The sequence below is a fragment of the Microtus pennsylvanicus genome, chromosome 8 (assembly GCF_037038515.1).
Source record: "Microtus pennsylvanicus isolate mMicPen1 chromosome 8, mMicPen1.hap1, whole genome shotgun sequence".
NCBI classification, from domain to species: domain Eukaryota; kingdom Metazoa; phylum Chordata; class Mammalia; order Rodentia; family Cricetidae; genus Microtus; species Microtus pennsylvanicus.
In genome coordinates, this window is record NC_134586.1 from 25,401,205 (window position 1) to 25,423,797 (window position 22,593).

Genomic DNA, 22,593 nt, shown 5'->3' on the forward strand with positions numbered 1-22,593 from the left:
AATGCAGATTCCTGTCTAGCCAGTACAAAATATAAATACAAATTAGATTTTTCTCCCAGCATTTGCTGTTTCCTCCTCTGTCCCCATGCCCATGATGATGCCCAACATCGCATTCCTGCTCTCATTGCTAAACTTTCTTCTGCACTTGATGAACAATCCCGAGACACCAACATCATGACCAAGGGCTAGCCACGATTCAATCTTATCAAATAAAAGAAACAACTACAATTTAGTGTTGTCCTTCGTCGCCTTGCTCCTGGGTGGCATACTTAATGGGGATGCACTTCCTGCTCTAGAGAGGATCTCTCCCACAGGCTCTCTCCTTATCCCAAGTCAGCTCCGGATGCGCTCCTGATTGCACAGCCCAACAGGAGAACAGAAACGCGTGGCGAGGGTTTTAATATTACAATGCAGACTGCCTATTGAATGAAAGCGGAATAATTGGATTGCCAAGCAGGGTTGCTAGTGTTGTGGAATTTTATTTCTACTTTAGAGAAGCTAGTCCTCTTACTGTACTTCTATGGAGAGAAATTCTGCCACCTATGCCCCAAATACCCAGAGAATAATCTATAGATATTATGGTAGATGTGTATTTTTTTGGAAAAATATTACCTCATGAGAATCATACTGACTAGTTGATAAAGCACATGACTTACAGTCTTGATTATTTCCAACTGTCAAGAAGTTAAAGTGGGCATCAGGAGCTCCTACTAGGTTGGGGAAAACCAAGGCCAATCTCTCCATACATAAGATTAGGAGAGTCTGTCAGGAAAAAGGAAACGGCCACTCCTCAGGGCAGCAAGATGATAAAGATGTCTGTTTGGTCCAAATAGCATCTCTTAGGTACTCCACGTGATGTTCTAGGGTGAGGGATTATGTCTAGGAATCTGGACATTCCAGGGTTTTCCCCACTGTTTTCTATCAAGGTTTGGGTCTGGGTTAGAGGTTGTCAGGAGTGTAGGTCTGTTTCACTACATGTGGTATGAAGAGAAATCTTGTGTCGAAACACAGGAACTAGGAAAGTTTATTATGGGATATATCATCCCCAACTTCCCACAGACCCAAAATATGAAAGAGTAACGTCGTTGTTTTTGTTCTCCTTTTCCTTTTGATTGTTCCTGCATCTCTTGTTCCAATCCCCTCACTGCATGGGGACTCTGAAGAAAGTCACCAACCTGTGTGGAAGAGAAGCCGCCATGGGAATTCTGCTGCTTTGTGAGCCACCTCACAATGAGCGTTGCCAAAGTCAGGTCCTCAGGGCTTGGGGCTGGCTGGGCAGTGAGGAGAGTGAGGAGGACGTAGGCGTTCATCTCCACTTCAGCAGAGGGAGCCTGCGGCTCGTACAGATAGCTCTTTGACTTTCTGGGTTTCTGAGGTCTTTCCCAATGGATGGAGTTGTCTTAGGGTAAAAATAGAGAAATAACAAAGTGTGAGTAGTCAAGGAATGACTGTATGTCTATCTATAGAAAGAAGGAAATATAAAAGGTTATAGCAGGTTTTAAAATCTTCACTCACCATATCCCCAGATTTATTAATCCCTAGTAAAAAGCTGCAGTTGGTGTGATAGGGTGCGATTGAGAAGATTATCTAGACAGAGATTCCTAAGGTATTGATTAAACTACATCGTCAATGCTGCTCTAGCAGAGTTGGCGAGAAGACAATAGGAGACATGAGTCTTTCCCTCATCAACTCCCTCACACCCAACAGAACATCACTTGGTCAGTGTTCAGTCTAAATGACTTAGGGAAGTTTCCTGTTGGTTTCAGAATTGCAGCTGAAACAGCAAAACCTTGAAGCATAATTTCCTTTTTTGTGTTCTTCCTATCTTTGCTCCTCCTAATTGGGTATATGTGTATCAGAGAGAACAGTTAAGTGTTAGCTACATTTACCTTTGTAATGGTAGTTGGAACTATATACATTCTACAGTGACACTACATGTGTTGATTTGGATCACTCTATGGGAAAATACTGAAGAGAAGCCATTTGTGTATAGAAGAAAGACTAATTTCTTTATGGGTCAGTCCAAGGAGAAACCTCGGTGTGCCATAGAGACGGAACTAAACTCTAATACTATTTCCACACTCCGTATACTCCCGTTTCCCTCCAATGGAACTGGATGGAAACGAACATGATAACACACACCCTTACCTTCTTTTATAGCTTCATTATCAAGTGATTTCAAGATTTTATTTCTCTTATCCTGGCTCCCTGCCAGAGCAAAAGCATAGGCCAAGAGTGCCTTGGTGTACACGAAGCTGCCATTTCCCCCTTGCTCTATTGTCTTCCAGGCTGCCTCCAGGCAGGTCATGGCTTTGGAGACAACAGGACGCTGTTGGCAGAACAACAACACCTGAGCAATGTGATAAACGGTCCTAGTAGGCCCTGGAGCAGACAGGGAGGATATAGACATTTATGCTTTTCAAATCCATCCTTCCGTTCCCTCTCCTCTCCTTTCTCCCTCACTTCCTCTCTCCCTCATTCCTCTCTCCCTTTTTTCTTCTTTCCTATCTCCTGTCATGGATCTTTTTTCTTTCTATTCTTTATCTTTTAGGAGCCATTCATTGTTGTAGGAGTGCGGGGTCCCTTGTTCCATCCCGCCCGGCTACCTTACACCCGAAATAATCACACAGAAATTGTATTAATTAAATTACTACCTGGTCCATTAGCTCTAGCCTCTTATTGGCTAACTCTCACACTTTGATTAACCCATTTCTATTAAATCTGTGTATCACCATGTAACTGCGGCTTACCAGCAAGATTCTAACCTACGTTCGTCTTGGGTCAGAGATTCACGGCGTCTGCCTGTCTCTGCTTTCTTCCTCTCAGAATTCTGTTCTGTCTTCCCCGCCTACCTGAGTTCCACCCTATCAACTAGGCCAAGGCAGTTTCTTTAATAACCAATGAAAGCAACACAAATACAGAAGGGCCTCCTACACCAATTCATTTTTATAAACTATATTCCACTTAAATAGAGACTAAAGGGGACAGTATTAGAGTCTGTAGTTTTGGCTTGATTTTTTGGAACATATCCAGGATTTCATGAAGCAAGTAGATGATAATTAATGGAACCTTAAAAATACAAAAGTATTGTAGAAAAGAAAGCTGCTACTTGGCTTCAGATGGGGGTAGGAATGATATGGGATTATCCTTTGTATGCTGTGGATAGGTTTTATTACCATTGGCTAATAAAGAAGTTAATGGAAGCCCAGAATAGAGCAAGGTGGGAATTTCAAGCAAAGCTAGAGGAGAAAATAAGGCAGAGTGAGAGAGATGCTGTGTAGCCCCTGAATGGGACAGACACCAGTTGGAACCTTACCAGTAGGCCACAGCCATGTGGTGATACACAGATAAATAGAAATGGGTTAATTTAAGATGTAGGAGCTAGCTAGAAATACGCTTCAGCTATTATGCAATTAGTATAGTTTCTATGTGATTATTTCAGGTCTTGGTGGCCTAGAAAACAAACAAAACCTCTGTCTACATAGGAAGCCATAGGCTTTACAGCCTTTTGGAAAGCTGGAGAAGCCATATGACACCTACCGTGTCTTTGAGTGAACTCTCCAGAAGAGCAATGGTTATATAGGCAGAGAGGGTCACTTCATCTTCTACTCCACCCTAGAAACAAAAAGGAGTGAAATAAGTAAAATACACAGCAAGCAATTCTTCAAGGATGTCTTCCCCTCTGTACTCAACAGAAAATTTCATTTATATCCTCATTAAGAAAAAGTATATTCCAAACCTAGAGGCTTCTTCGTCCCAGCGCTAAGTAGTATGGCCTGGTTTTCAAACGTTATTATTAGGTCACCATGATTATAAGTAGTTCAGAATAGGTCACCTTCATGGCATTGTTGAACAGTGACCCGGAGCTCCTGAAACAGCCATTGTCCTGCTGTTGCTTGGAGAGCCAGGTGAAGGCATGGGTGATGTGTGTTTCATCGATGAAGATGAAGGCTTGAGCCTGGGTGAAAGACTTGAGCACGAAGGCTGTGAGCCTGATTGGAGAGGGCGAATGGGGAGATGCAGGCTTTTGTTCTGATGCAGCACCTTTACACAAGGGTTTCCCGGGGTCTGGACCACACTGGTGTGTAATCAGTCGAAGGCTCTCTGAGTTCATGAAGCTGGGCAGTGCCTCTTGCTATTCCGAAGTAGTCTTCCATCCCCGGCCCTCTTGGATGTGGACACTACAGTGTGGTTCAGCTGTTTCCAGCTTTGCTTTTTCATGGCTGCTCCCTCGCTCCCTCTGATGCTTCCCTAACACCTGCACCCTCATCTTAGCCTTCCCCAGCCTCCCTGTGATTTTCTTCTGTAGGTAAGAAAATCTCTCCTGAAACCCCTGCCACATGTTTCCTGCCTCAGAAATGACATCCCTCTCCTTGACTTACTTCCTGTTTCTACCAGTCTCTATGTCATTTGTCACCTGTTGGTTGTCTGCATGTTTTATCTCAATAATACATTCTGATGTAAAGCAAGGCTACATAAAGAAGGGTAAAAACTTTTCAAGTCTTGGTTATGAGTGTCTTTGGATGCTCAGCAATGTGTAGTCGGGTATTGACTGGTGAAAGATCTTGGGGAGAAGTGAAAAAAGCCAGCTTACTGAATTGAGTAGAGCAGGTGGTACAGAGTCAAGGCAAATGAGCGCTGAGACAGCTTCGGTTCTATACTTACGATTCAGGCTACCTCAGACATGTCCCTCACAGGCCCGGGCATCGGTTATAGCTCCATGAAAGAGGATGCATGTGTAGTTGCCATGAGGAACAAGAGTTGAACAAGGCCTGACACAGAGTGGACTTTTCTTACCAAGTGTTTCCTTGGCCGCCTCGATCCCAAAAGGCACTGTAGGAGCCGTCTTTGTTTTTGTAGTTCAGCTGCCTCTGATAGCCTGGAACAGAAGGCTTTGAGTGGGTTTTGAAGGACCCGAGGCCTCAGAGAACGACAGGATGTAGGTCTGAAGCCGGAGAGGCCCTCATATATGCAGGCTTATAGGACTGACCCATGAGAACACGGCTCAGTTTCCCCTGTCCGATCCTTAGCCCATTTCTAGAGAGACTGTGCCCAAGATCAAAGTGAAGTTTTTGACTGATGTACTGACCAGCACTGAGGTACCCAATGGCCTCTGATTTGATCTTCTCAGTCAGCTGTTGGGTCTCATTCAGATATTTCAGTACGTAGATGTTAGGAGCAAAAAGGGCCATGTTCTGCTCCCCACAGCCAAAGGGCAGGCGGAGGAGATTCTGTGTATTTCTTATGGCTGAACTTAAGATATCACCTGGGAGAGAGAGATGTAATATTAGACAGAACAGTCATTATCTTCAAGAACAAAATAACATTTTAAATGGACTTATTTCTCAATGATATGAAGGAATTTTAAGGGTGAGGTGTGCTAGGAACCCAGTGGGTATTGAGGAGATAGAGACAGAAGATGTCAAAGAGTTTACGTGTCATATTCCCGAAGTTACATTTGGAATCTCTGTGGGGACAGGGCAGTGGTAGTGACTCTTGTCCCCAGTCCTCCGGGGATGGGATGACTCACCCAGCACGGAGAAGTGTGCTCTGGCTGAGTCGTTCACTACCGCTGCTGGGAGCACCAGAGACACTCTTTCAGATATCCCAACATCTTAGAATAAGCAAAACAAATGGGTAGATGGTTTACCTCTGTTTTCCTCATTTCTAAAGTCCCCTAAGACAGTCACTTTAGAACTGTGTCTTAAGCTTTGACTTCTTGCCTCCCTAGAGAAATGATCTTGTAAACACTACAAATCCACATTTCCTGGTACTGCTGGCTTGCCAAGCTCTATTGCTTCTGCCTTCATCACCAGTCATATTGAAGAAAAGCATCTCCAAAAGGAATTTCTGAGTCTCCTATTAATTATTAATTACTAATTACCCAATTTTTAAATAGACACATGAAAACGTGTTTCTTGATTGAATTTTGATGTAGGTATTTTCTTCCTAGAGTTTTTTGTTTTGTTTTGTGTGTGAACTTTGACATTAGTGTTTTCTGGCAACAGGGAACCTCATTTGAGAAAATGTCTCCATAAAATTGGTCTATAGGCAAGACTTGGGGAGTTTTCATTTGTAGTGATTGATGTGGCAGGGCCCAGCCCAGTGTGAGCAGGAGGTTCTGTCGGGTATGTGAGAAAGCAAACTGAGTAAGTCAGGGAAAGCAGCGCTTCCCCACAGCCTCTGGCTCAGTCCCCGCCTTCCCTTTAGGAAGGACTGTGAACGTATTCAATGGAATAAACCACTCCTCTCCGAGTCGCTTTTGGTCATGGTGTTTTATGGCAGCTATGAAAACCTGAAATAAGGCAGGGTATGGATAAAAACCCAGTGTGCCAGCATAAGAGAGTGGATGAACTAACTCTGAGCTGTCTTTTGTTTTTCCTGGGTTCCCCTGAGCTGCCTTGGGCAGCTTTGCTGATCACTCCCATGCTGCTGCCCTGGAGGGCTTCTCTACGGCAGGGGTGATGGCCAGGTTACCTTGTAATAAATAAATATCAGGAGAACCAGAATAGACCAATGGGAAGAATAGAGTTTTTCTTATCATGTCCTTGGCTTAAAAACAAAATCAGTCTCCAGTGGGCCCTTTCACGTATGTCCTTTCATGGAAACCATTTAAAGGGGGTGAGCACTGTGTGACGAGTCTCCTCTACACACTCTATCAGTAGCTCTCACATGCGGGCATCCCCTTTACAAAGGCGTTTGCTCTATTTCACCTCTTTTGCTAACTTTCATATAATAATGGAGTTTACATTAAATTAAAACTATTACTCCAATTTCCTTATTCTTTTGACAGACATATTTTGAGGAAGCACTACACCACTCAATAGTGCAGGGGCTGGCAGAGTAGTCGTTATTGTGAGTGGGCAGCCTCTGCCTTCATGCTGGTCCCTCATAGGAAACAGAGAGCTTCCCTTGTGAGATACATTACTATATTTCTTTGCAATAATATGCCCAGTGAGGAGCACAGATGCAAGAACAAGCCATAAACACAACCACTAGAGAAAAATATTATGTTTAGTGTTTACTACATATCATGATTTAGCTAGGCTAATGTATGGAATTTATTCAGATATAAAAATAATTATTTTTATTTATGATCTAATACAATACAAATATGGTCCTTCCCAAGATATTTTCTGCATTTTTTCTTTTATTAGGAAATTTTTTTTATGACCTCTTCTTAGCTATTCCCTAGCTATAGCTTTCTAAGTATTGAGACAGACTGGACGAGAAGGTTTCTGTGTTCCAAAGAAAGGGGCTACAGTGAACTCTGAAGTCCCCGGCAGAACTATGACCGCACTCCTGACAGCTGCATCAGGTAAGTAAAAATCTTGATAATTTATGTGACTGAGGTTTTTTTAGATTTATTTATTTATTATGTATACAACATTCCTTCCATGTATGCCAGAAGAGGGCATCAGATCTCATTATAGATGGCTGTGAGCCACCATGTGGTTGCTGGGAATTGAACTCGGGACCTCTGGAAGAGCAGTCAGTGCTCTTAACCACTGAGCCACCTCTCCAGCACCCCTGAATTTGGCTATTTTTTAGTGGTTATAAAGTATACAGCATCCTAGTTTTCTTTTTTATTATTAATTTTTTTGTTTATTTTACATACCAGCCACAGTTTCCCCTCCCTCCTCTCTTTCCATTCCTTCCCCCCACCTCCCAATCACCCTCCATCTGTTCATAAAGGGGCAGGCCTCCCATGAGAGTCAACAAAGCATGGCATGTCAAGTTGAGGCAGGGCCAGGTTCCTCCCCTGGCATCAAGACTGGGCGAGGCATCCCAGCATGGGGAACTTCCAAAAAGGCAGCTCATGTGCCATGGATAGGTCCCGATCCCTCTGCTAGGGGCCCCACAAATATACCAAGCTACTCAACTATCCTGGTTTTCTTATAGGAATATTTCAAGAGATGTAAGTAGATGATATAAGCTATTATCTTATTGCTGTTTTGAAGGATTCTCACCTGATGCACAGAGCAGTGAACTGAAGGTATGTTCTTTCTTAATTCCTTCGGGCTTGGACAAAAAGATAGAAAGAATGACATGAGAATTACTGAGTGTGTAAACACAAAGATTCTGGAGACATTGCTGTGTGTGTGTGTGTGAGTGTGTGAACAACTTCTTTACTTTCGGGGCTAGTGCTGAAATTAGATGGTCTAATTTTCCACCATATCAGGAATGGCATAAACATTTGAGGATGTGGGCATGCCAGATTAAAAAGAAGGTAATAAGGAACGATAATAAAGACAAAAGGGATGGCATAATAGGAGCAGAGAAAGAGGTGGAGCTTAAGAAGATAACCCATCCCTCTGAGCTCCAGTCAAGGGAGTAGGAGGGGAGGAAGGCAGAACCCAGTGATCTGAAAGCGTGAGCTTGCCACTTGCTATGAGCTATCTCAAGGTCACATGCTATCATCTTTTGTTTTTCATCTAAACACAATCAACACTGCTCCAGCCTCAGCACACTGCCCGTCAAGGGACATTACTCACCTCAACTATTAAGACTTTGACAACCGTGTCCTTTCTCCCAGTTTCAGGAACGGTGGCCACCTCGGAACCACAAGGCTCTGGGGACTGCCGCGCTTCCGCAGTCACGGAGAAGTTCACATTCCCTGAAACACACACAGAGCTGAGCTCAGTTGTGCCCGGAACTTGGCACCTTCCAAACCCCAAGAGCTGCAAAGCATCCCCAGGGCTATGAGTAGGTCGAGGGCTTGTCCTGCATTTAAGAAGGTGATGAGCTTGGGGGCCCCGTGAGAAGAAAGAAACTTAAGAACCTTTCCTGCGTTCACCATTTCTGCATGGAGTCCCCTTATGGGGTTCTTACTCACCTAATGATTTGGGAGTTACCAACCAGGAAGTGGTGTGCCTCCCATTGGCACAGAGGCAGTGAGAATCTTGGTCTTTTGCCACTGGGACAGCTGTAAAATCGGGGGAGTCTTCCAGCAGCACACCCACCTGTGGGCCCACATGGGCAAAGAAAGAGCAAAGATGTCACCATAGAGGGACAACGTATTATGTGTGGGTAGAGGTAGGTGAAAGACTGTGGAGCGTGGTAGTGGAACACATGTGCCTAAAATGTCACATATGCTGACACAGAACGCTTGCATAGATTTCAGATGCACCTACGTGATGAGCTATCATCTACACAAATAGATATAATTATATATTTCTCTATTCATATTTGTTTTATTTTGATGGCAAATATGTATTTACTGTACTAGAGTTTTACCTACGATATTAAAGTACACATCTAGCTCTAGTGAAAAAAATCCGCTATAGAACAATATGCCATTTTATCCTGACAACAGCCTACTATAACTATGTGGACCATATCTTTTGATTGTATCCAGAAGCCACATGGAATATCCAGTGTCAGTCTGTTGTCAGACTGTGTCTGTCAGTCTGTATGTACGTAGTGTCCAAATCACCTAATACACTTTATGTGGTGTCCATATTGTTAAACAACTCTTTGTTGTATATACGTAACTAGAGTCTGAGAATTTTTTAAGTATTAGGAATCGGTGCTGATGGGTCTAATATAATCTCTTCCTCTCTTTATTTCTTCTTTCCATTTAATTCTTAGTTAAAACTTATACACACTCATTTCCCTCTTTCTTTCTGGTCATACTTAATTTGGAAAGGTCTTCACCCGGATGCACTTTTGGAGGTAGTTCAGCACGGTGGCCTTGAGCGTGAAGGCTTCTCCACGGACCACAGAGTAGGGCATCGTGAGCTCCACGAAGAAGGGCTGGAAGGCTTGGAAAGACACCACAGGAGAGAGGCCAAGTCCAGTGTCACTGGACAGGCAGAGGGCTCCGGCCTTCCACTCAGTGATGGTGTCAGGGACGGTCACTTCCAGGTCAGCTACTCCTGATGAGCTGGGAGGGTGAGAGTGTGAAGCTCAGAAAGTGAGCGTGTGAATTAGTTATTTCTGAGATGGCGCCCAACGAGTGTGACCTAACGCCATCACCAGTGAGTGTGAACCAAAGCCACCTCTTTGAGTCCTTCAAAGGAATGATGGGAAGAGCACAACGTGAACAGGACTCCACATGGAGAAATGAAATCTTTCTGTAGTCTTGTTTTCCCAGCTCAACTACTGGCTTCCTGACACCTCAAAGTCTGGATGTTAGTGGAAATTTGAACACAGATTCGAAGTTGTCTCTGAACACCCATCTCCAAAATACCATATAACAATTTTATGACCTATGTGGTCGTCTCCACAGAGCCGTCTAGTAGTCTACTCCATGTAGGACTGCCTTACTTACTACTCAGTATGTTCCTGAATGGTTTTAAGGATCAGAAAGGTACATGATAATTTTTATGTGATTTTTTGGGAGTGATGGAAATACATATATTTTATAATTGATGGGTTGATATGCTATGATCTTCTAAATTAGTGATTTCCTTTGTTTATGAATGAGATTATTTAGAGAAATACTAGAAAATAAAGAAATTTTTTTAATGCCCAGTCCAAATCCTACAAATGGAAATCACTTACTTTACTGTGACTAAATCCCAGATCCAGGTTTCAGGAAAGTATTTTCGAATGGTCTCGGTAAGTGGATCTTCACGAGGTGGATCTTTGCGAGGTGGATTTTTAAGTTTTGCCTTATGCTTGGATTCTCTTGGGACAGCCACACTCTTATACATGGCAAGAGGCGCTATGAAGTTACAATGGAGGAGATGAACAAAGTACTGAGTATAGTGGTGTACAATGGGACACAGTGTGCAAGGTAAACATAGCTTAGTTTTCAGTTTCGTCTTGACTGTTACATGCGACTGTAACAACTCTGGACATGATACATGGAACCACTCATTTTGGTGGAGGCTGGGCAACATCTTTGTCAAAAGTGGAAACTCTGAAATTTTGGAGAAAACATCCTAGTGCAGTTGGAGTTGGAAGGAAGCACAGTGCATATTTTCTTGGGTTGGATAGTCAGGGAATGCTTACAAATATAATGATCCCCCTAGGAGCAATGAAGAGCCATAAATACAAACTCCCAGGCAACAGATCCCATGGCTAGAATGAGAATCACTTCAGACCAGTGCTGAATGATAGCTACATAATCAACAGAGACTTTCTTGGGATGCTTTTTTTCCCTCTAGATCCTAGATCTGTAGGATTAACCCATTATTTTAATAGGTTTTGATTTATATACAAACTGAGGGAGGTATAGGTATAAACTCTTGTATCAGAAATATACACAATGGAGCTGGGTGGTGGTGGCACATGCCTTTAACCCCAGCACTCGGGAGGCAGAGGCAGGCTGATCTCTAGGAGTTCAAGGTCAGCCTGGTCTACAAGAGCTAGTTCTAGGACAGGCTCCAAAGCTGCAGTGAAACCCTGTCTAGAAAAAACAAAACAAAACAACAAAAAAAAAATATACACAATGGAAAAGTCCATATCAAGGTTGTGTGTGTGTGTGGGTGGGTGGGGGGGAATTGGCGATGCAAAGAAAGTTAATTATTCAAGAAACATAGCATTGGCTTGGGTTTACACTGGCAAGAAATGAAAGGTTTAAAGGTAGGGACAGAGGGTATGTGCTCTGCTTTTTCTAAGAACAAGTATACATGCGGATTCAGTTAAGACTTTACCTAAATATTTCCCAGTGGAATCTCAGCATTGAAAATCTCTCTCATTTTTAAATAAATATACATACAGATAGCTTCATTTCTACAGGTCCTTCTCTGTGACGGCTACAACCTCTAACCTGTCTTTCTATTTGCCTTTGATTACTTAGGGATTTCTAGTATCTAAGTTCTTCACTCATTACCTTAAACATCTCCAGGGAGTTGCCCAAATTATCCAATGTCTAGAGTAGTCCCAGTGCCTTAGGTCCTATTACTTTTAGAAACTTTTAGAAAGAAAATTCAATTTCTTTTTGAATCAGCATAAGGAAAATTGATACCTTCCAGTGAGAATTATTTTTAATTTATGTTAACACACATGTAAAAATAAATTTTAGTATTTAGAATATAAATAATAATGAAGATGGAGATTCAAGATTTCAAGCTATATTGCAGCGGTATAGTAATAAAACCAGCATGGTACTGGTTTTGGATACTATACATGCTCTACAATTTTATTTTATCACAAAAATAGACATGCAGATTAATGGAACAGAATACAAGATCCAAACATAAGTTGGTGTAATTACAGCCATCTGATAGTTGACATAGATGCCAAAACACACACAGAGGGAAGGCAGCGTTTTTAACCACGATGCTGTGAAAACTGGACCCTCACATATAGAAGAAAGAAAATAGACCTATGTCAATAACCCGGCACAAAAATTAACTCCAAATGGATCAAGGACCTCAACATGAAATCCGAAGCTGCTCGAGAAGAAATGTGAGCAGTAACCCTGTGAAACGGATGTGCAGGAAGGGGACTTTCACAGAGCATCCATCAATTAGAAGGTTAAGGTCAATAACTGACGAACGGGACCTTACAAAGCTAAAACGTTTCTGCACAGCGAAGGAAACCATCAGCTGAGTGAAGTGGAAGCCCACGGAGTGGGAGCTTTACATCTGACACAAACAGCCCGATTTTAAAATGGACTGTGGATCTAAACACAGTTTTCAAAAGAAATAAAAATGGCCAAGAAATAGCTTTGATAACGCTCATCATGCTAGCCACTAAGGAAATTGAATTAAAACAACGTGGAGATTTCATCTCACCCCAGTCAGACCAGCCAACAGAACAACTGACACCGGAGAGGACATAGGGAAACGGGGAAACTGTCATTGGCTGATGCTGGGAATGCAAAGCCGGTGCGCCACTCTGGAGGTGATGCACCGGAGGGGAAGGGTTTATAATGGCTAGCCTTGGTGGAAGACAGGGGAGTGCACACCTTGCGGCTTATGTGCTTTGGTTTTGCTGTCTTCACCCCGTCTGCAGTGCCTGGTCTTTTCCTTCTCCTCTTCATCCGCAATACTTAGGAAATTCTCTTCACCTCTCATGAAATGTCTACAAAAGTTCTTCACACTTCACATAACGATTCTCTATTACAGTAACTATTGCATCTTGTCTTATCTGTCTCTTTAACAAGGAAGGAAGAACCCTGATTTTTAACTTCCCCCTAGCATCAGCATACATTTGGGCACATTTTGCACAGGTAAGTTTGGCTTCTTTCTCTCTTATTTGGATACTATAATGCTCTACAATTTTATCATCTTTGATAAATAATTCACATTTATTTTATTCTGAAAATACATGTTGACTTGTTATTTTACCTGCTGCCAACAGACGGATATGTTTATGCTCAAAACATAATGGACGAGGTTTGATCTTCAAGTTGGTGAACGCCTTTAAGCCTATGTCCTGGAAAGAACATTATTAATCATATAAAATACCTCAAAATTCTGAAGACACTCTATGTGTATAAAAATTATAGTAACTAATTCAGATACAGGTTAATTCCTATTCAAATTGTGTTTTTTCATACTCTTTAGAGAGTGTGGTGAGGAACACAGAATTCATAATGAGGCATATGTTCTGACCTTCTGTCTGATACCATGCCCTGTTATTTTAAAAAGTCATTCACAGCCATGTACAGTGGTGCATGCTTTTAATCCTAGCACTTGGTGTAAACAGAGACTGCACATTCTTTTCTCAGCCACCCAGACCCAAATAATCACATAAAAACTATATTAATTGCTGCACCGTTTGGCCAATGGCTTAGGCATATTCCTAGCTAGCTCTTATATCTTAAAGTAACCCATTTTTATTAATCTGTATATTGTCACTAGGCTGAGGCTTACAGGTGCTGGCATGTTATTCCTTTGGTGCTTACATGGTATCTGCCTGACTCTACCTTCTGCTCAGATTTTCTGCTTTGCTATATTCTTCCCTGCTATAGGCCAAAGTGGCTTCTTTATTAACCAATGGCAACAAAACATATCCACATAAGCATACGGAGGGGAATCCCACATCAACTTGGGATACAGAGGCAGGTAGCTCTCTGCTGCGAGATATTTGATTAGATTGTGTAAAGATATGTAACTGTGATTGGTTTAATAAAAAGCTAACTAGTCAATAGCCAGGCAGGGAGAGAAAGTAGGAAGAGGAACTTAGTTGTGGGGAGGGAGAAGAAAGAGAAAGAGATGCCAGGGGCCAGCCAGTTAGACACAGAGGAAGCAGAAAAGCAGAACATACAGAAAGAAAGAAATGTAAAAAAAAAAAAGTCTACGGCAAATGTAGATAAATAGAAGCAGGTTAAATTAAGTTATAAGAGCTAGTGGAACAAGCCAAAGTTAAGACTGAGCATTCATGATAGTAAGTCTCTGTGTCTTTATTTGGGGACTGGCTTGTAGGACAGAGAAAGACTTGTTACAGAACTCTGTGAGTCTGAGGCCAGCCTGGTCTACAGAGTGAGTGCCAGGACAGACAGAGCTACCTAGTGACAGCTTATTTCAAAAATCCAGAATTTATTTTTTTAAAAAAAAAATGCCACTTATTCACTCTGTGCCTAGACTGGACACTTTCCAAGATGCATTTTTTTTTTGCAATGCTTGTATTGAATCCAAGGACCATAACACATAACATCTGCTAGTGATTTATATCCTTGATCTGACTTTGCAATTCTTTACTAGTTTAGCTCTTCATTAAAGCTAAAAATCATAGCTCAGCACGTTAATGGGTAATACTGCTTACCTCCACGAATTTGTAGACACCCTTCTCCAGTCTGTTTAAGTATTCGATGCTCTGATTAACCTTATCACCTCCAATCCACACACACGGTTCATCGAGTAGCTGATCCAAAGTTTGAGGGCTGTTGATTAACTTCATCTCTGGCAGACTGTATATCTGTAAGAAACAAGGGAGCCTCTTTCTTGGGCTTTCTTGGAAGATACTTACAAAGAGAAAAGAATCAGTATGATCACTGCAAATCACTTCTAGATTGTTCGATGATCCCTAAGCGAGGTTTTCTAAGTATTTTCTATTGAAGAGTGCTTTAATTCTGAAGGTGCTCACAGTATTTAGGAAAAGACTAAAACTACTCCACATATTAAAAAAAGGAGTTATGAACATAAATCTTGTGTATTATATTTGAGAATGATATAATTTTAACATATTAATATAAGACATTAAACATTGAGAAATATGTTTATGCTACTTCAACCATTCAATACATATAAAATACCAAGGTTGTATATTTCAGTCTACTGGAATACTATAAAAACAAACAAATAAGACAGAAGTTAAGTTAGTCAATATGTAAACAGCCTGAAGAGATCTGAATGAAGAATTTGCTACATATTTTTTTCCTAAAATTCAGGGGAAAAAATTCAAAATAAAACAAACCCAAGCCACCTCCATCTTTGACAGAAGGATGCATTCAAGCCTTCAAATGGCACTTCACAGGATTAGAAAGAGATCGAGGGGGCTGAAGAGATGGCTCAGAGGTTAGGAGTACTGGCTGCTCTTCCAGAGGTCCTGAGTTCAGGTCCTAGCAATCACATGGTAGCTCACAACCATCTATAACGAGAGCTGGTGCCCTCTTCTGACATGGAGGCAGAACACTGTATACATAATAAATAAATAAATCTTTTTTTAAAAAGAGGCAGAGGGACTGCAGGTGATGTGTCCAAATGGAAGTGCATCACATGTTAGCAGTCATAGGAGATGCTGGGGACATATGGAAGCATATTATTCATTTGCAGCCATAGGAGATGCTGGGGACATACAAACAAGTTTGCCAGACTTTGCCGGACCCAGCCTGGGCAGTGGAGGATGGGAGAAGTCAAGGCTAGGTGAATGTGTGTGAAGAAGACAGGAGACAAAGGCTTGCCAACCCAGTGTGCTCCGAACCTGTGTCTCTGAGACATGAACTTTTCTTGGGATGGGGTGGTGTCTGGGCAAACAAAGCTCACAAACTGACTTTTGTCTTTGGTGGCTCCCTTGGAAAGAACAGACTGGCTTGCTTATAAAGTAGCAGCACAGCCAATCATGTGACAGACAGGGTCACCCAAGCCCAGACCACAGGACCAGCTTCAGTTCCCTATGAACACACTTTCAATTCTTCTGCAGATTTCCAGTGTTAATCACAGAAACCAGTATCAGCAGAGATAAGAGAGTTGAGGAAAGAATAGTAATTAGAAACTAAATAATAAAACAAAGCCTCCCAAGTAAAAAGAAAGGAAGAAATAAACAAAAACTATCAAATTCTCACCAAGATATGATGCATTGCATCCAGGCAGCAAACTCAAGACTATTTAAAATCTAGAGCAGGGAAAAATAGGTTTGGATAGAAAGCTAATTTGCAACAAAATATTTAAAAATATGAAAGGTACATCTGAAGGAAATTGCTCAGAAAATAGAAAAACCCAAGGATAACTAGAGTAAAAGACAACGTTAGATGATTTACTTAAGACACCCACCATCTGTCTAAAAAGAACAATAGAATGACAGAGAAATTGATAAGAATTGAAACAAAATCTTAGAGGAGAAGCAAATTAGTCTCTCCTTCCAGGTTTTAAACTTGGGATCACTATGATCTTAAGGGACTGAGAATTTAGAGGTCTGGATATATGTGCAAGGATAATAAAATATGTTCATATCTTATTTTCTTAGGCATTTAACAGAAATTGCCTGACTTGTGAATCAATTAAACAGCCACACACGTGCACACACCGACTAGCCAGATTATGACTTTTGACCAGATGCAAGATGAGAGATGTTTTCACATTATATTATATAGTCTGAAGAGCTGTCTGCATCACCATTCATCAGGACTCGAGTGGATATTTAAAAAAGATGGCCAGCTTGATCCAAGTGACAGATCCCGGCAATAATTGTGCAACTGGTACTCAGGAGCCTTCAGCCTCCGAGTAGGGAACTCATGTTTTCTAAGTTCAGAGGCCCCGGCTGAATGTGGGCTCGGGAGTTCTCTATCTACCCATGGCTGACAGTCAGTGTGTGGGAGGATGTGAGTTAAGGCAGTCCACAGTAAAGCAGGAGTGTTTACGGCATCTCTGCTTCTACGCTTTAACTTGTTCGATGATGATTTATATTGATATTGTGGCTTATGTGGACTGTTATTTCATAGAGGGCATATTTTTTGTGACTGTCATTTCTTGTCTTCTTACGTGTTTTAGCTCATGCATTTAAAACAGTACTGTCAGAAAAGACCCGCAGGCTCACCAGGACACAGTGAGAACCCGTGGCTTTCCACGGCCTCACATTCTAGTGAATATTCTGGAGATCAGATACACATAAAAGATCTTAAAAGATTACAGAGAGAAAATAAATAAAATCAAAGATGCAGAATTAATGGCTTTGTGCATTTTAGCACTAGCTTAGGAAGATATAAATCCAGAGACCCAATGTCTCCCGAGTTTTCAGGGAACGTGATTTCTTAGCTAACGTTTTGTCCCATTTCAAAGTATTAATTATTACTGTAAGTATAGATACTCAGAGGTGCAAAAGAAGTTCGTCTCTGATTCACTCTTCTCAGAACAGTACCTCCACATGCTTAAAGCCCACGGGAGTCAGCGGCCTGAAAAGAAGTCATAGCAAGGTAGAAAACAGTGAACCAAATACAGGGAATTTTGAAGGAACTTCCCCGAATAGGGGTGAACATTTGTGCTACAGAAGTCAGCCAAGAAGAGAGCAGCAGGGTGACAGAGAGCTCCAGTGGGGCCAACAGAAGAATTGCCAGAGAGCTGAAATCGAGTGAGGGGGAGGATGACCCTACAGCAAACATGAAAAGGAATGATTATATGTCGGGATGTACAAATGAGAGGAAATATGGCCACAGCACACCATCTGACTTAATAACAAGCCATGATTTTTGTTTATAGAAATAAAGACTTTCTAAGGATTTGATACAGTAATCATATAGTTCTGTAGGCAAGATGAAGATAAGAGGGGTCTACCTAATCAGTTTTATCATGCTGCTTTATAGTAAGAAGAATAAACAGATACTGCTAAAGATGAAGGAAGGCCAAGACTTTCAAAGGCTAATAGAGAATGTGAAATAAAATATTTAAGAACTAGCTGTAATCATTGAAAGAATGAACAGCTAAAGCTTGGATAGCTCAGGGTGGAGACCAGCCCAAGGGAGGGAGGAGCGATAATAAAGGTCAAGACCATGAAGGGGATAACCACAGAAACACCTAACCTGGGCTAGTGGCAGCTCACTGACTCCAAACTGATAGCAGGCAAACCCGCATGGGACCAAACTAGGCCATTGAATGTGGGTGACAACTTTGTGGCTTGGACAGTCTGTGAGACCACTGGCAGTGGAACCAGCATTTACCCCTAGTTCTTGGCCTGGCTTTTTGGAGTCCTTTCCCTGTGGAGGGATACCTTGCTCAGTCCAGATACAGGGTGGAGAGCCTTGGTCCTGCCTCAAAGTGATGTGTCAGACTCTGTTGACCCCCCTTGGGAAGCCAACAAAGTGATGTGTCAGACTCTGTTGACCCCCCTTGGGAAGCCATGCATGCTTTTGTTTGCTTGCTTGCTTGGTTTTTTTTTTTTTTTTTAACTAATTGCCAGTATTTGTCAGCTAAAGCAATTCCTCAAGAAATCTTTTATTTAATAGATTTGGGGGAAAGTCAGACTCTAACAGTAAAGCATTTTAGTCATATTCCTTCCTCAGCTGTTTTCTGCATGTGCGCCATAAAATTCCGCCATTAAAATGGAAGTAAATGCTGGTTTACCTTGTGCGTTAGTCGAAGACTGGTTACTTCCCAGCGTTGTCTGGACTAAAGGTTACGTATGCACCTTACATACATTTTAAAATAGGCTATTAGCCAGTGTCAATAATTTTTTTAAATATTTATTTATTTACTTATTATGTATACAATATTCTGTTTGTGTGTATGCCTGCAGGCCAGAAGAGGGCACCAGACCTCATTACAGATGGTTGTGAGCCACCATGTGGTTGCTGGGAATTGAACTCAGGACCTTTGGAAGAGCAGGCAATGCTCTTAACCACTGAGCCATCTCTCCAGCCCCAGCGTCAATAATTTTTTTAAAACTATTACGTGATATGTAATTTTCCTTAATAAAGCCCATTCTTACTTCAATATGAAGAAGAATTTTGCTATGCTTATGGTTTCATTTGCACATCTGAGAATTTTCAGAGCAAATTGAGAACCTCCTTGTAGTGTTTTTAATTCAAAGCATTATGTATTTTTCTTATTTGGGGAACTCTTGAGATGCCCAAGATTCCATCTGTGTAAATGATTTTGTTTGGCTCCCACAGACAGCTTCTCTCTGAAAAGCTCCATCGGGAACGTGCTAGGGGGCAGCCACTCCTGGGGTGGGGGAGAAGCAGTAAGGACACAGAGGACCTGGGCCACACACAGGCTTTATAACCCACTGAGTGCTTTGCTTCAGGCTTTGTCTGGAGTTTATTGACTGAAGTTTTCGGAGCTGTTCTTTGGGGTTTTATAATGAAGAGCTCCCTTAGCGATGCCTTTAGCATTAAATGCGGTATTTTTACATTAAAGAGTCCTAGAGTCTGAACGCCTACTGTTTTATCAGAACCAGCACCTGGAGCCTCACCTCTGGCCTCTCTTGGACAGAGGATGATAAGGACTCACCGAGGAAGGGGAGAGCTCAGCTTCAGGCCTCAGGAGCAGCACGCTTTGGTCCACGGCTCTCAGGCCACAGAGGGACTGAGGAGAAGCTGTGACCTGCAGATGGGCGTGTGAGGCAGGAAGACTTTGGGCTGGAGTGAAGCTCAGGTCCACCTGTGGGAAGGGGAATCAGGCTTAGCCAGCTTCCTGCTCTTGCAGCCAGGAAGCCTGCTACTTGAGTCATCTTCTACCTCTGCGTGCACATCCGCTTGCCAGATCATGACTGTCGGGAGGTCAGCCGAGGCTCTTCGCTTCCTTTTTCATCATTGGGATTGATTTAGGAAGATGGGAGTTGTGTCAGTCAAACTCTAAAGCAATAAACGACTATTTTGGCTCCTTGAAATTCTTGCAACTAGCTCGTTTTTGGTCTGTGTGCACATGTATGTGAGTACGGTGTCATGCACACGTGCGTGCAGGTGCGTGTACCCATGCACCAGGCAGAGGCCAGAGGAAGATGTGGGCGCCCTTCTCTCACTCTCTACCTTATAGACAGAAACCTGGGCTAAACTGGCAGCTGTCAAGTTCCAGCAATTCTCCTGCCTCTGGCCTTCACAACACTGGGGCTATAGGAGTCACCAGTCATGCCTGGTTTGTCACATGAGTGTTGGGATCTATGATTTAATAGTGTCGTATCATAAGATTTAGTAATAGCAAGGCCCTATGTCTTTATTACACACATAAAAAATCATAATGAAAAACTGGAGGAAAAGGAAGTACACTAACAATTGATAGGCCTGGATTCTATTACTGGTCTTGCTTAACACTATGTGACATTAAGGGCCTATGAGATGGCTCACTGGGTAAAGGCACCTGCCATGAGTCTGATGTCCTGAATTTGATCTCCTAGACTCCTGTGGAAGGAGACAGGCATTGAAAAATTGTTCTCTTTCCTCCACATGTGTGCATTCATGTGCACATTGCACATGCAGATAAATACAGTAAATTTTAAGTTATCTGACTTTGAAGTAGTTAGCAAGCTATTAAAAGTGTTCAGTTCCCCTCTCTTGTTCCCCACTTCCTTCCTTTCTTTCTCGCCAACCTCCAGCCATTTGGGGGTTTGTGAATTAAAATCTGGCACTCCAGTGCCATCTGTATCTTTGCACTGAGGCGCACACCTGCTCCTGGGTTTAGTTTATAAAATCTGTATCCTTAAGAGGTGGTTTTCTTTTTTAAATAAAGATTTTTAGAAATAAGTCACTCACTTTGTTGGGAAGACACTTTTCAATGTCAAAGTTTGCAGAATCTGCAATCATTTCTCCATCAGGCAAGATGGCATAGATGAGTATCTTAGCCACGGGCGCCATGCTCAACTCCACAGGGATCTCCAGGGCAAAGTTCCCTTTCACTGGAGCTGTGGGGAATGGGAAGAGGCAGGCATGGGTCAGAATACTGTCAGGAAAGCCCAAATAGCTAAACACAGGGATCTGGGGGACTATCTGTATGTGGAAGACATTCTCACATCTGGTCTGTTCTGTGGTTAACTGTTCGCATGCTAATGATCTCAGGAGGGTGTGGGATGCTCACAGCATCCCACCAAGATGTTTACCATGGAAGGCTATAGTGCTTATTTATAGCTAATCATATACTAAGCTCTTAACTCTTTTACCCCCTAACATCCCAAACAGCATCTGTTAGATACTCCTGTTATGAAAAGGGATGAAACAACCCTTGCCTGATGTTTCATTTATTATAAAGATCAGAAGAAGAAGAATATAGATGACAACTTGATCTCAGAGGAGCAAGCTACATTTGGAAATAATAAGCATATCTTTGGAGTTCATGAAATGCTCACTGTATTTCCATTTCTTGAGAGAAGATTATGCAATTTTAGAAGTCTCTGTTATTGCTTCTGGTGCATCTGAGCAGATTCATAATCCTTCTCAAGATGGGTATTATGACTTCTATTTAGTGTTCGTAGAAAAAGTAACTGGATATTTTATTAAATAGATAAATAGATTTTAGAATTGGTCAGAGAGGGCTCAAAGGGGGATGGGACACATTGATTTCCCTGGAAAGGGGAAATAGAAGTGATCTCATGGTGGACTGGGGGCAGGTGGTGATGGGAACTTGAGGGATTGTGTTGGAGAGTGGGTGGAGGGGGAGAGTACTGAATGAGATGACTGGAAAGGGGGCACATTTTGGGGTCAGGTAGAAACCCGGTGCACGGGAAACTCTCAGGAATCCATAAGGATGACCCCAGCTAAGACTCCTAGTAATAGTGGATATGTAGCCTAAACTGGCCATTTCCTGTCATCAGATTGGTGACTATCCCAACCGTCACCAGAGAATCTTCATCCAGTAACTGATGGAAACAGATGCAGAGACGCACAACCAAATATTAGGCTGAGCTCGGGGAATTTCTCTGAAGAGAGGGAGGAAGAACTGAGGGTTCAAGGACACCACAAGAACACAACTCACAAAATCAATTAACTTGGCTCATAGGAACTCAGAGTCTGGGCCAATAACCAGAGAGCCTGTGTGTTACTGACCTGGGCCCTCTACATATATGTGACAATTGTGTAGCTTGGTCTAGTTGTGGGACTCCTAACAATGGGAACAGGGGCTGTCCCTGATGCTTTGGATGACTTTTGGGAGCCCATTCCTCATGCTGGGTCTCCTTGCCCAGACTTAGTACAAGGGAGGAGCTTAGTCTTACCGCAACTTGACATGCCATGTCTTCCTGACGTCCATGTGCGGCCTGTTGGACAGAAACAGAGGAGGAGTGGATTTAGGGGGTGGGGGAGGGAATGGGAGGAGATGAGGAAGGGAAAACTTCAGTGAGAATATGAAATAAATAAATCAAAAATACATTGTATAAATATATGTAACCTTCAAAGAATAAATAAAATATCTTTAAAAATAAAAGCAAAGGACTGGAGAGATATCTCAGAAGTTTAAGATCACTTGATGTTCTTCTAGAGAACCCAAGTTTCATTCCCAGCACCCACATCAGGCTGCTCAGAACTCTCTGTAACTCCAGCTTCAGGGGATCTGA

The 22,593-nt window shown here is 42.3% G+C and overlaps 1 protein-coding gene across 1 annotated transcript in view; it reads right to left on the reverse strand.

The window, feature by feature from the left end:
• The window catches only part of LOC142856068 (alpha-1-inhibitor 3-like), a 49,142-nt gene that overhangs the window by 6,198 nt on the left and 20,351 nt on the right, over positions 1–22,593 (reverse strand). The window contains exons 14-30 of the mRNA XM_075982869.1: positions 22,255–22,296; positions 20,801–20,949; positions 19,563–19,712; positions 14,665–14,817; positions 13,245–13,332; positions 10,507–10,669; positions 9,658–9,886; positions 8,837–8,963; positions 8,496–8,617; positions 7,971–8,022; positions 5,531–5,614; positions 5,090–5,266; positions 4,798–4,879; positions 3,836–3,992; positions 3,541–3,615; positions 2,149–2,329; positions 1,176–1,399 (exon numbers count right to left, since the gene is read on the reverse strand). Coding sequence (XP_075838984.1) covers positions 1,176–1,399; positions 2,149–2,329; positions 3,541–3,615; positions 3,836–3,992; positions 4,798–4,879; positions 5,090–5,266; positions 5,531–5,614; positions 7,971–8,022; positions 8,496–8,617; positions 8,837–8,963; positions 9,658–9,886; positions 10,507–10,669; positions 13,245–13,332; positions 14,665–14,817; positions 19,563–19,712; positions 20,801–20,949; positions 22,255–22,296 — 2,255 coding nt within the window. The remainder of the gene's footprint in view (positions 1–1,175; positions 1,400–2,148; positions 2,330–3,540; positions 3,616–3,835; positions 3,993–4,797; positions 4,880–5,089; positions 5,267–5,530; positions 5,615–7,970; positions 8,023–8,495; positions 8,618–8,836; positions 8,964–9,657; positions 9,887–10,506; positions 10,670–13,244; positions 13,333–14,664; positions 14,818–19,562; positions 19,713–20,800; positions 20,950–22,254; positions 22,297–22,593) is intronic.